At 52.8% G+C, this 13,655-nt stretch overlaps 1 protein-coding gene across 1 annotated transcript in view; it reads right to left on the reverse strand.

The window, feature by feature from the left end:
- LOC116948361 (uncharacterized) overlaps positions 1-13,655 on the reverse strand; it is a 39,436-nt gene that overhangs the window by 2,873 nt on the left and 22,908 nt on the right. Inside the window, exons 8-14 of the mRNA XM_032964965.2 lie at positions 13,055-13,160; positions 12,528-12,657; positions 8,900-8,933; positions 8,027-8,197; positions 5,517-5,624; positions 3,408-3,502; positions 601-906 (exon numbers count right to left, since the gene is read on the reverse strand). Coding sequence (XP_032820856.2) covers positions 601-906; positions 3,408-3,502; positions 5,517-5,624; positions 8,027-8,197; positions 8,900-8,933; positions 12,528-12,657; positions 13,055-13,160 — 950 coding nt within the window. The remainder of the gene's footprint in view (positions 1-600; positions 907-3,407; positions 3,503-5,516; positions 5,625-8,026; positions 8,198-8,899; positions 8,934-12,527; positions 12,658-13,054; positions 13,161-13,655) is intronic.

A 13,655-nucleotide genomic window follows, 5' to 3' on the forward strand; every position in this document is an offset into this window, starting at 1 on the left:
ACTGAAAGTTAAGTTTTGTTTACATTGAATAACTCGCATTCGTTAATATCTCTGTGGCCTTAAAAGGAGAAAAATAAATATCTAATAGGTGACATTTTGGGCAATGGCCCATCTTTAGAGCACATAAACCACGTTTTTTTTTCTTTGAAGGCCACAGTGTGAGATTTTAATTTGTTGTGCTTGTGCATCCCTGCCAATGCAGGATCACCAAATCAAAATATAAACTAAAAAAAATTATATTTTACCAGGTAACGTCCATTGAGCTATATGGCCCTTTTTCAGAAGCGACCTGGCTACCACAAATTATATCTCAACGAAGTGTATTATCACACGGAAATTTATAGCAGCCAAATACGTTAAATGTGTGTTGCTTATAAATGTGGAGGGAAAAAACCGGAAGACCCGGAGAAAAATCCACGCAACCACAGAGAGAGGGACACGCAGACTCCAAATATCAGGATCGAACCCATGACCTCCTGTATACCAGGGCGAGGCAGTTAACATCTCACCACCAAGGCCGCCAAACCTTAGCTGGACAGCGCGTACAAAAAAAAACTAAAATTTGAATCCACGAGAGCCGCCGCCGCCGCCGGGCGTTACCTCTCCGCCTTGTCGTCGGCGACGGCGCGGTCGCGCTCGGCGTGCAGCAGCCGGGCCCGCAGGGCGTCGCGCTCCGATTCCGCCTCCTGCAGCCGCCCGTCCGGGGGGTGTCCATGACCCCGCTCGACCCCCCCGTGCGCCGACCCTGCCGCGGGACCCTTGGCCCCGTCCGGCGAGCGCGACCCTGCGCTGCCGCCGCTGTCGGAGTTGACGTGGTTGCCGTCGTGGTTGCCGCCGTGGTTGCCGTTGTTGCCGCCGCGTCGCTCGCCAAGGCTGCCCGTCTCTTGGGACAGAGACTTGTGGAGGCTGTGTACACGTGATTGACGACAACAATTGCGCGTTATACTTTCGCTATCTTGTTCTACAAATTATATTCCGATTGTGCTTTTGACACCACGCGACTGGATGATTGTAGTTACTTTTGAAATTACCAAGGCAGCAGTGCACCGAGTGTTAACCAACAGCTCCGTTACAGTAAATCACGAGATGAATTAATTTTCAATTCAGAACCATTGCAGGCGAGGAGCATGTACAGTCATTAGGTCCACAGTATTTTTCAGTAAATCATCATAATCGGCCGTTATCTATTCACGCTGGATAAAGGCCTACTCCCCTCCCCCCACTCGCCCCGCAAGCCGTCAGCGTCTCTCATGGTCTCACGATTTAACAATCCATCTCTTGCACCTGCACATGAACCAATTTCATCGCTCCATCCTTGCACGGTGGACGTCCTCCCGGGCCATATTCCTTTGGCCGCCACTCTATTGTTGGTCTTGTCCACTGGCCATCATCGTCTCTTCGAGACGTGTTCTGCCCAAGCCCCTGCACTTACTTTTACGATCCAAAAACAAGTGGGGGCTCTTACCTGCTCACAAATAAAGGTCAGCTCACTATCTCATACTGCGACCTTGTCTCGGCGTTCGGTAACCTTGATAAACACGGGAATGCGGAGCTGGGAGACTCGCCAGTTAGAGCCTGCGGTAAGTACAGGCCATTGTGAATTCATCTTTTAAGTCTTCGACGAACCATGGAATGTTGAACTATTATTAAACGTCTCACGTGGTATTTGGATGGGTCTTCATTCAGATTGGCTGGAAATCGTTAATTATTATTGTTATTGGTTTTAAGAGGGACTACCAAAATCACCGAAGGTTTAGGTGTAGATATTTTCATGAAAAACAAAGAAGATGCGCAGAGCTTTTGTCAATCCACTGCAGAATGAGGGCCACGCCACACCAAGCGTGTTGTGACGTTTATTTGACCACAGCTCCCCACACCAGCCAATGCGGGTTGGCAAAGCAAAAACAATATACATAGACTAGACCGGTTATTGTGAAACTATTTTCGGAGGAATAAAAATAAATCTAATACAATAAAATAAAAACACTATTTGTAACTCTTGCAGCTTTATGCGGAAGCGTGCATGCCGGACCCCATTCACGTGACCGTGGCGTATATTGGTGACCAAGCAACGAAATAGGATGCATATCTAACAGAGGGGGGGGGCTTTGCCTATAAACATCTGGCGGCTCACAAGCATTGGTTCAAGCAAGCCTGACTCTGCTGATGGGACACAATGTCAAAACCATTCCAGAATTTTCCTTGTGAAATTATGCACTCACAGAAGCCAGTGTGACTTAAATAAATAAATATTTATCCACTTTTACGTGGAGAGACAGATATGTGAAGGAGGCATAATGTCTGGTTTTTATTTATTTGTTAATTATGAAGAGTTTGATTTAGATACTGAACAAACCTTCTTTGCTGCAATTACAGCTATCACCACCTTTGAGGCCACAGCAAGGGTCCTTTTAGCAGCTGGATTAGAACAACTGCAACCATCAAGATAAGGGGCTGGGGAATTAGCCACCTTATCTGAGAGCGGGCCCTTAGCCGGCTCCAGACTCCCTTTTGTTGGGCACTGCCAGTCAACTGAGCTGAAGTGATTGGCTTAGTGGCCATAATGTAAACTCCCTTTGTCCCTGCCGCAGCTGCTGCCTCCAGCAACAGAAGTTACCTCCTCTCCGAAGGTGGCCACTCACAGCTGCATCCTAAACCAGGTGTGGGGAACCCATTGGCTCGTGGGCCGGATAGGGCCCACAACATCAGTTCAACTGCACCATGGCCACAGGAGGTCGACAACTTCGAAATGGCCCACAAACAATATTCATAGGTCACTGCAAGCATCTTAGCCGCTTTAATCAGGTGCAGGAGAGGGTTATTTTTTTACCTGGAAACGAGACTTACGTCACTTTCATCACTACAAGGGGCCTCCTTCCATTGGTAGAAGTGATGGTGGCGTAGTGTATAAAAGCATGGCCCACCGCTAAAGGTATTTGATAGCGCCATCGGCCCTGAGTAAAGGAATTATATGCACGGCAATTAAATACCTAGGAACGGTATAAAAATCAGCGGCACGGTGTTGCATCCACTTGCACACTCAACGGCTACACCGCTGCAGACAAAACAAAGACAAAGGCCCCTCGCATAGCCTTAGACTGTTGGAGGAGAAAATGTTAGCGAGCACCTATAAAGACCGGCACGGCACAAGAGGTGGTGGGTGACCAGCCTTTGTCTCCCAAGTGATGATGTTTTTACACACCGCACCAAGTACTGATTTGAGTGCCGAGTCGACCTAGGGGAGGCCAAGGACCGGTTTTCATAATCGTCACTGGTGTTGACCGTGAGCACGAATCGAATCCGGGGTCGCCGCACAACACTGCAGACACAAGCATGGGGTCACACACACACACGGGGCCACAGGTACGCGAGGAGAGAGGGGCTAGTGCTCGTCGCACCACACGCACCTGTAGTAAACGCGCAGCGTCTGGATCTCCTCTTCCAGCTTGTCACAGCGTGACAACGCAATGTCCCTCTCCTGCTGCGTGGCCACGAGCTGAGCCTGCGGGAGGGAGGGGAGGGGGGAGGTGAGAGGAGGGAAAGAGGGATATCAATACAAGGTGAAACAAACACTTGCGCACAACTCACAAATGCGTACGTACACACACATGGTTGGGGCTACGTACGTTGCAAAAGTTCAACATACATACAAGCACTCACCTGTGCACGGACATGCACACAAGTGCACACACGCACACACACACACAAGTGCACACACACACACGCACAGACATGCACAGACACGTGCGTACACACACGCACGGACACACGCGTACACACACACACAAACACGCTTGCTCGTACGACTATCCAGGACGGGGTCGCAGGTGGCTCTACAATCGTTGTTGTAGCGGCCGCTGTGAAGAAAGATGGGGCCTGGGCGTCAGGCCACGGACGAGAACAACGATGCAAAAAAAAAAACAAATCAAGATTTCCAGCAAAATAATGAATAAAAGAACAATTAAAAAAAGAAGTGTCAAAGTCGACTTTATTACCTAATCCGTAGCCGCGAATCGAACCTAGGTTTTCTGCGAACCACTGAACCCACCGCTCTCCGCGTGCACGCGAGCGCAAGCATTCACACAGAGCTACGGGGGTCACTGACACAGAACACAGCGGCCACGAGCACACCCATTCAATTGATTGAGGAGGGCACTAAGGTTGTAGCAAAGGGCAGCCCACCAACACTCAACACTTTTAGAAAACAAAAAAAACCAACAATAACAGAGGACCCTTGGTGATCTTGTTAAGTCGAGGAGCAGGTAAATGAAAACCCAAAGTGGCCATATCCACCGCCCCCCACCACATACAGACCCCCCTCCCCTCCGCCCCTCTTCCCCCCCACCCCGACCATGCCAACAGTGCAAGCCTCCCTCCCAACCGCCCACGAACCCACCCGCACACACAACAAAGACAACAATTCCCCGAAAAGCCTTAACAGACTGTTGGGGCAAGTGTGGTTAGTTAGCAGCACCGATGAAGGCCGGCATGGCATACGAGAGGGTGGGTGGACAGCACCACACCCGGCCGCCTTTGTCTCTCCAGTGGTGATGTTTACACACCGCACCAGGTACTCATTTTGAGGCTGAGTCGACCTAGGAGAGGCCCTGGAACGGTTCAGATATTCGTCACTGGTGTTGGCCGTGAGCGGGAATCGAACCTGGGTCGACGGATTTGTAGCAGCAGGGCACGCTGACCACTACACTACCGCTCCCCACACCCGTCTACCCACCCACCCAAAGAACAAACAAATCGCTCACCACATTCACCAATAGCAGGAAACAAAAAAAACGCACGGTACACTGACATGTTGGGAAATGGACTGAGTTGTCGATGGGGGATCGTAACTTTACACCGTGGGGCTCTGGGAAAACTGGAGGGGTGACAAATGAACAGCTTGATTGATATAAATGTTTTTTCATCGGTGGATATTTAGATCAAACACACCCTTCAATCAACCATCCATAATTTACCCACTGTCGAATAGATGACATTTATTATCCAGACCAGCCCAATGTCGTGCTCCGTGGGGATTTTAAACGGTATTTTTTTCTCACGCCGATGGTCCAGGGTGTAGAGAGAGGGCACTTTCCAACATAACCTAAAAAAAATAATGTGTGTTTGTGTCACAATCCTGACTACAGATGAGACCCTGAAGCTCAAAACCATGTTAGAATCAGGCATGCTTTAATGAATGCTGCTGGATCACATAAGTCTGAAAGTCCACACGGCCAACAGACCAAAAGGAATAATAGTTTTACGTAGACATACAAAACGGAGGGGAACTGAATTAAGTTATTAGTCGTGAGTCAAGATCACCACAACTGCAGCGCAGAATTGCACTTTAAAAGCTTATGTAATTTTTATTTTGTCAATCAGCTGGATTTTTTCTCTCCTCCCGTTGCTCTCTATTGCCTGAGCTGAGCCGGCGAGTGGGAGCGGACAGAGAGGGAGCCGGCGAAAGATGGAGCGGGCTAGTCGGAGCGGGCGAGAGGGAGCGGGCGAGGGATGTCGACCTTTATGGCTCGGTCCGGGATGCCCTCGCCGGCGGAGTTGCGCTTGTTGTTGGCCAGCGACACGTTCTGTTCCTTCAACCTCCCCAGCTCCTCCTCCAGCTTTGCACACTGAAGAGGGCGGGAGATGGGGGGGGGTGCCGCGGCAGGGAATCAAATACGTTTCAAATCAAATGCAGCCAGGGCTGCACTCAACTTGGCCAATGCCCCGACGCAGAAATAAACCTGGCCATGGTGGCACGCGCCTGCGACTCAGCTGTGTTGGGGCAAGCCCTGGTCGACCCGCTCGTTGCATCTCGTACAATCACGACCGTAAGCATAATGTGGACATGCTGATTATTCGAAGCATTGTAATGATTGGTTTTGTTAAACGTGGTGCTTACTTTCGTCACACCGCGCAATGTTAAATCTGAGCCGCAAGAACAGTCAATGCATACGAGATGGCGTGGCTACTGAGTGTGCAGGTGGTGCAACTGCACCATGGATTATGGTCCGGTACTAGGTTATGAAGCTTGAGGGGTGGTGGGGGGGGATTTGCTTGTGGATGAGGAGGAGGGGCTCATTTCATCCCTCGCACCAGGGCCAATGTCGGCCACGCTGCGTCACCGCGCACAACCGCGCCGAAACGCCGCACTCAACGCTCCCGGATTTTCGCACAAACATCTCAACACCTCGCCCAATTTTGCGCAGGGGGCCGCTATGTTTCGAGGCGCAAATGCCCCAGCGATTCGCGTGGCGGGTGGGGGAGGTTGGGAGGGGTGGAGCGGACGGGGCGCCAGGTGGGCAACCGCCGCAGATGGGACGGCCGCCCGGCACTTGGGTGCGACGTTTGCCGGAGGCTGTGAGCTTCGTCGCTCCGCACCGCTTACAGAAATTCACTTCCTCCTGTCAAAGTGCGACGGCCTTAGCCAACCCACCCATCCTGCCCGCTCGCCCGTTCGTTCACAGAAACGGCCGACTCGCGAGCTGGGCAAGCTTTAATGGAACTGCCACGATAATTGCCTGGAACCTAAATAAACAATCAGCCTCGTCCCTGTAAAGCAGGGGTGGGGAATCTACGACGCGCGGAGGGGGGTGGGGGGTAGATACGACCCAGCGTCGCTTCAGACGACCCGTGGCCACGTCATTTGCGGTGCAGCCGGAAAATGATGTTTAGCCGATGCTGCAAGTATCGTAGCCGCACTCATCAAAGTACCAGAGGGCGGCGTGGCAGAAGTTACCGTGATGCGCGTGTAAACGAGCGCTTGACACAAAAAAATATTTTTCAGAGCCGTGGTCAACCCTGGGCAAGGCAGATATTTCCCAAACCCTGTTATAAATCCTGTGATTTGGAACGGTGTCTTCTCTTAGGGTTTAGTTAATCTCATTACATCTTCGATTTAATCCACATCTCTTCATTACAAAAACTCAAATCCTTTTTTTTTAAGATTGCACTACCCAAGGACTCTTAAGATTATGGAACCATTCTCTTTGTGATAAGAGGCTAGAATGGGGCAGGACCAATATCTAACCATGGGTCCGGTTTAGCACAAGCTAAATACTAGCCATTGCAGAACATCATGGGAGAGACCTTACATATTACCTTGGCTCATCTATGAGGGTTGATTTTTATGTTATGAGACTTTAAAAAAATCGCTATATACAATGGAAAGTATTAAAATCATATTTCACATTTTATGGTATACTGAATCTGAACAGTAAAAATACCCGTGTATTTGTTCATACACTTGTGACCTACCCTTGACCCAAAATAGATTTCTTGCATCATAAAAGGCATGCAAGGAACATAAGGTGCACACGACACTATTTGCGCTTGGTCCAAGTGGCCCCAGCTTCAGTCAGTGCCCAGTAATGATGATGACAAATCTGAGGTTTGAGTTATATAAGGGGACAGGGCAGAGAGGGTGAGGAGCAGAGCAGATCAAGGAAGGGGAGCGCTTGAAAGGAGACACCAATATTGTATGTATGTTGAACTTATTTCGCACCGTACGTATCCAACCGTGTTAATCGGGGTAAGGAATGGCAAGGTATGGAAGCATCAGGGCAGGGCAGGGCGGCCTTGGGGAGACCAGAGCAGGGAAGGACATGGGATTTTGGGTAAGAGAGAGGAGATCTGGGAAGGGCCGGGGAAATGACGGCAGGATCAGAGAAAATCTGTGAGGGCAGGGGAGATCAGGGAAGGCAGAGCAGAGAAGATAAGCGAAGGGCCAAGGAAATCACAGATGGAGGCAGGAAAGGTCAGGCAACAGGGCAATCAGACAGGAACATTGAAGATTAGAGAAGGGCAGGCGAGAAGGGGGTGTCATGCTGGGGATAGGAGGGCAGCACTACGAGGTTAGAGAGAAGGGCAGGGGGAGAGGAGGGCAGGGCTTGGGAGAGACAAGGTCAGCACTACGAGGTTGGAGAAGGGCAGGGGGAGGAGGGCAGGGGAGAGGAGGGCAGGGCTTGGAGGAGACGAGGACAGCACTACGAGGTTAGAGAGAAGGGCAGGTGGAGGGGAGGGCAGGGCTGACCCGTGCGAGGGCGCCGTCCCTCTCTGCAAGCACGGCGCGCATCTCCTCAGCGGTTATTCGCCGCGAGCGCTCGCGTGCCCGGGCGATGCGCCGCACGATGATGGCGCCGTCCTGCTCGATGGCCGGACCCGAGTCTGCGCTGCCGATCCGCGCCAGCAGCTCCTCCAGCGCCTGCCGGGGGTCACCGGCGAACACTTCGTTGAGAATCATGTCATCGTTATCATCATCCTCGTTGTCACCTTGTCATCTTTAGCATTGTCTGTTATTCTCATTGTTAGAATTGCATCATTATCATCGTCATAAGCAACTTTGTCATTGCCGATGGCAGAATAAGACTATCAATATCTCCGACAGCACACTAACACGAGAGGACCTCTTTCAGTGACATAAGTGACCGAGGACGTTAAAGTTAGAAACGGAGCGTTGTTTCCAGGTAAAAAATATGTCCCTCTGGTAACCCGATTAGTGTTGCCAAGATGCTTCCAGTGACATATACATATTGTGGTACGGGCCATTTCGCGCCGTGGAAGACCTCACATGGCCAAGAGCCGAAGTCGTGGGAAAGGTGTGGCTCACGGCGCCATAAATTTCCCACCGCCCGGTCTAGACACTCGGCGACTCTCTCCGAGTTAAATAAAGGGCGTTCCTATTATTATCATCGTCGTTATTAGTCATAGTGCGGCATTGCCCTATTACCCCAGGCGTGACCCTGAGCAAAGTTTTTCCAGCACTGCGGGAATGTGCGTCGCCTCTTTGTTTACCCGCGCCCACCTACAGCGGCGAGCGGAGCGACGGAGGGGGGGCAATGGCGATAGAGTGCAGCGCGCCGTGCCCGCAGCACGTTGCACGGTCTGTGGCTTTTGTGTAACGTACCACATCCGAGTCCGTGAGCTCCTGGGGTTCAGACCTAGAGCAGATGCGCGCAGGGGACACACGGTTTGCGGGCACGTTTATTTATTTATTTACAATATTCCCCCCCCCCCCCAAAAAAGCACCGATTTGACAAAAGAGCGGCTCCTCGTATAAAAACGTGTTCACGAGAGTGCGGCCGCAGTCACTCGCGGCCCACGCCCTGCCACCCACCTCCCAGGGCGCATGTTCACGTTGACAATCTATTAGGGATGTGACTACTAAGGGGGGGGGGGGGGGCGGTGGGGTGCGGTGGTGTAACGACGCATAGATTGTGATCGACTAATATCGAATGTCCAGTTCACGATACTGGCATCAGGTCTCGTAGTGTACTAATTCGATGCTCTCATGTTTGCAGGCGCTGCGACTCATCGGTTTGGGGTGACTCGCTCCAGTCACGTGAGGCCGCTTACATTCACCACGATGTTAATTTAGTTTCAAACGCTCAATCAAATCACGACCCTGTGTAGCGACAATTCAATGAAATGGAAAGATGGATTTCTTTGTCTGATGATTTGGCACTGAAAGCACAAATGGAATATAACCACTGGAAAAAATATATAAAAAAGGGTAACAAACTTCCACCTTCTATTCTTGGAAACAGAGTTTGGACGAAGAGGTGAGGGGTTTTGGGGGTGGACATTTTGGGGGAGGTGAAGCGATGATGGAATGGTTTGTGCTGTACTGAAGCTATGAACCCGGCGATCCGAGTTCGATTCACGCCCGAAGCTAACATCGGCCGGCGAGTAATATCGGAACCAGTCCCGGTCACACCGACCTCCTCCACCGTCACAAACACACGACTGACCAGCATGGTCAAGTATGATCTATCCACCCCCATCACCGACGCGGTCTGGGGGAGGCCTTTGTCCATCAGTGGAGTGACGAAAGGATAGAGATTAGGGGGTGCTACAAATCATCCCCATGGCGATTCGATGAAATGTCAAGATTCACAGTGGCAAGTCGCCAATAAATGATCCCAGTAACTTGCTTGTGAATGTAGCGACCAGTAGGGCTGTATCAATGATGACACTGGTGAGGTTGGTGGTAGTGGGGGAGGGGGCGGTCATGGGGGGGCAGGTGGAAGGAGTTGGGGGGGGAAGTCACAGTGGCAAGATGTCAACTACCTCGTCTGGTGTACAGGAGGTCGTGGGTTCAATCCTGAAGATGCCTATATATTTGGCGTTTGGATGTTCTCCCCATGGTCGCGCGGATTTTTCTCGAGATCCTTTGGATTTCTCCGCCTCGTTTAGAGACATCCGTTTAGAGTATTTGGCTGCTATACATTTCCACTTGTTCAGCCACTTGCCGAGCTATCGTTTGTGGCTAGGTCGCTTCTGAAAAGGAGCTACATAAGCTCCGTGGGCCATAGGGCCATACCTGGTAAAATAAAGTTTATAGTTTAGTTTAAGTTCTCCACGGACGGAGGACCCACGAACTCTTCCATGAGGGCGACTCGCCCAACAACGCAGCAGCGGATAGAGAAAAACAAGAGAGGTGGGGGGGGGGGAAACACAAACGCGCAGGAATGCGGGGTCTGAGCGCTCGGCAAACACTCCACACGGCAAGGTGTGTTTGCTCAACAAGGGCAGCAGCGGGCGGCAGGGTTGTGCTGCGGCAAGCCCCGAGTTTGCCCCCCCCCCTCGCACCCCCAACCTCCACAATACCCCCCCCCAGCCCCCCCCCAACCCCCCACCTTGTGCGGGGAGAAACCACAAAAAAAACGTGGCCAGACACCACCGACGCTGCGGAATGCAGCGTCGAGAGCGGCAACCCCTGGCAAACAATGGGGGCCCGGCCACTTTTTTTTACGGCATTGGGTGGTGGTGGTGGTGGCCCCACCGTCGCCGCAGCAGCCGCCACCGCCGCTTGCTTCACCGGTGCCCACTAAGAGGCCACGCAGAGAATGAGGAGGGAAGGATGAGGAGGGAGAATGGGGGGGGGGTTTACGAAGAGGCGGTGAGACGCGGGGCAAAACGAGGGTCACTCACAACGCTCGCTCGTCCAACGTGGATTCGCCGGGGTTTCTCCCCGCCACCCCCTCTCCCCCAATGCATTGCTTTGCAAACCTGAAATCCCTCCGTATTATATTTTAATCCGAACAAGGAGCTTGCGCAAAGGTGGGAAACGAAACGCGCGGCTCTAACCTGACGACAAAGGAGGATGGGGCAGGAGAGGAAGGTCAACTAAGGGGGGGGGGGGTGGGGGGCCCTCTCCGTGTCCTCGGGACAAAGGTTGCCGAACGTCGAGGGCTGAAAAAAAAAGTGACTTCGAACAGCTCGGCGTTCCCCCCCCCACCCCGCGACTCCACCCATAGTGCCCCCCCCTATAAAACAGATGACCTCTACTCTTATTAGGCAGACCGGCCAGTTGGACAAACACTGTTAAAACCTACAAAAGGTCTGCGGGTCACAGTGAAGTAAAAGAGAAAGGAAAAGTTGACCAAAAATAGCGACTGAAACCGGGAAAATCGCCAACCTTTTCTAACGGTTTGGCAAAAATTCACCCACATTAGATCGCAGAAGCTAAGCAAGTTTGAGCCTGGATAGAACTTGGATTGGTGACTTCCTGGGAATACCAGTTACCGTACGTAGGCTTGGGCTGCAAGGTGACCCCATGATGGCAGGACAGCAATAGATTTTTGAATCCATCCGTGCGGAGCTCTGAGAATTTACCACTCCCTCCCCACTCTCACCTTGTGTGCAAGGATTTTCTCGAGGTTCTCCGGTTTTTCTCCACATACTCATTAATTTACTTGGTCAAACATTCCAATGCAGACCCCCTCTTCAACAAAGAGCGTTGAGACGCCATGAGGCTTTTGTTGGTAAATAAATAAATGGTATCTGACAACTATTTTTACCCGTGAAAGCTTGGGGGGGAGCGGGGGGGGGGTCGGTGGGGTGGGGGCTGGTTTTCACTGAAAGTGTCTCTCTGGGGCAATGCAAGTGTGGGCGAGTGTTGGGTCGAGTTGAAATATCAGGTTGAGTGGATGTGAGGTTGAGTGGATGTGAGGTTGAGTGAGTGTGGAGTTGAGTGGATGTGAGGTTGAGTGAGTGTGGGGTTGAGTGAGTGTGGGTATAGTGAGTGTGGGTATAGTGAGTGTGGGGTTGAGTGGATGTGAGGTTGAGTGGATGTGAGGTTGAGTGAGTGTGGGGTTGAGTGGATGTGAGGTTGAGTGAGTGTGGGGTTGAGTGAGTGTGGGTATAGTGAGTGTGGGTATAGTGAGTGTGGGGTTGAGTGGATGTGAGGTTGAGTCAGTGTGGCTTCAAGTGAGTGTGAAGTTGAGTGTGGGGTTGGGTGAGTGTGGGGTTGAGTGGGTGTGAGGTTTACCGTGGGGTTGAGTAGGTGTGAGGTTGGGCGAGTGTGAGGTTGGGCGAGTGTGAGGTTGGGCAAGTGTGAGGTTGAGCAAGTGTGCAGTTGCGTGGATGTGAGGTTGAGTGTGGAGTTGAGTCGGTGTGAGGTTGGGCGAGTGTGAGGTTGGGCGAGTGTGGGTTTGAGCAGGTGACGGTGCAATTGAGCTTACAGATGAGCGACCAGGTGAGCACGAGTGTGAGAGGGCGAATGCAAGATTAAGTGAGCGAGGGAGCGTTACCGGAGGCGCTCCTCTTCCATCTGCCGCGCACGGAGGAGCGCATCGTCGCGCTCTTGCTGAGCCAAGCGCATTCGTGCCAGCACCGCGGCGTCTCGCTCCCTCTGTGCCACGTACACCTCCTGCACCAGCACTGCCCATTAAAAAAGACAAAGATCCCCCGTATAGCCTTAACAGACTGTTGGGGCAAGTGCTGTTAGCGAACACCTATGAAGGCCGGTACAGCACACCAGGGGGTGGGTGGCCAGCATCACGCTCGACCGCCTTTGCCTCCATTGTGGCGATGTCTTACACACCGCACCAGGTACCCATTTGAGGTTGAGTCAACCTAGGGGAGGCCCAGGACCGGTTCAGATAATCGTCACCGGTGTTGGCCGTGAGCGGGAATCGAACCCGGGTCGCCGGGTTGGTAGCGCAGCGGCGCGCTAACCGCTACACCACCGTGTACGACACACAGACACACACGCGCCACACGGACACACACACACACACACAAAGCCCCCCCCTCCCCATCCTCCCCCCCCGCCCACCGGCCGCCCTCTCGGCGATGCGCGCCTCCTCGGCCTCCTCGCGCAGCTCCGCGTCCACGGCCATCGTCTGCAGCTCTCGCTCGGCGCGACCCAAACGCTCTTGGAGCTGCGATGACGCGGGGTGGGGGTAGAGAGGGTGCGAGACACGGAGGGAGGTGGGAGGTGGGAGGGGGCGACACGTCTCACTCCCCCGGTTCCACGAGCACTTGCTCGGACCCGGTCTATGATGGCCCAGGAAAGGGCCCTAATTCAGCCCCTGCCCCGCACAGACGGTGGGGTAGATGGCCCAGGAAAGGGCCCTAATTCAGCCCTGCCCCGCACAGACGGTGGGGTAGATGGCCCAGGAAAGGGCCCTAATTCAGCCCCTGCCCCGCACAGACGGTGGGGTAGATGGCCCAGGAAAGGGCCCTAATTCAGCCCTGCCCCGCACAGACGGTGGGGTAGATGGCCCAGGAAAGGGCCCTAATTCAGCCCCTGCCCCGCACAGACGGTGGGGTAGATGGTCCAGGAAAGGGCCCTAATTCAGCCCTGCCCCGCACAGACGGTGGGGTAGATGGCCCAGGAAAGGGCCCTAATTCAGCCCCTGCCCCGCACAGACGGT

The sequence above is a fragment of the Petromyzon marinus genome, chromosome 33 (genome assembly GCF_048934315.1).
Source record: "Petromyzon marinus isolate PM22_M1 ecotype Great Lakes invasive population chromosome 33, UKy_Petmar_22M1.pri1.0, whole genome shotgun sequence".
In the NCBI taxonomy this organism is placed as follows: domain Eukaryota; kingdom Metazoa; phylum Chordata; class Hyperoartia; order Petromyzontiformes; family Petromyzontidae; genus Petromyzon; species Petromyzon marinus.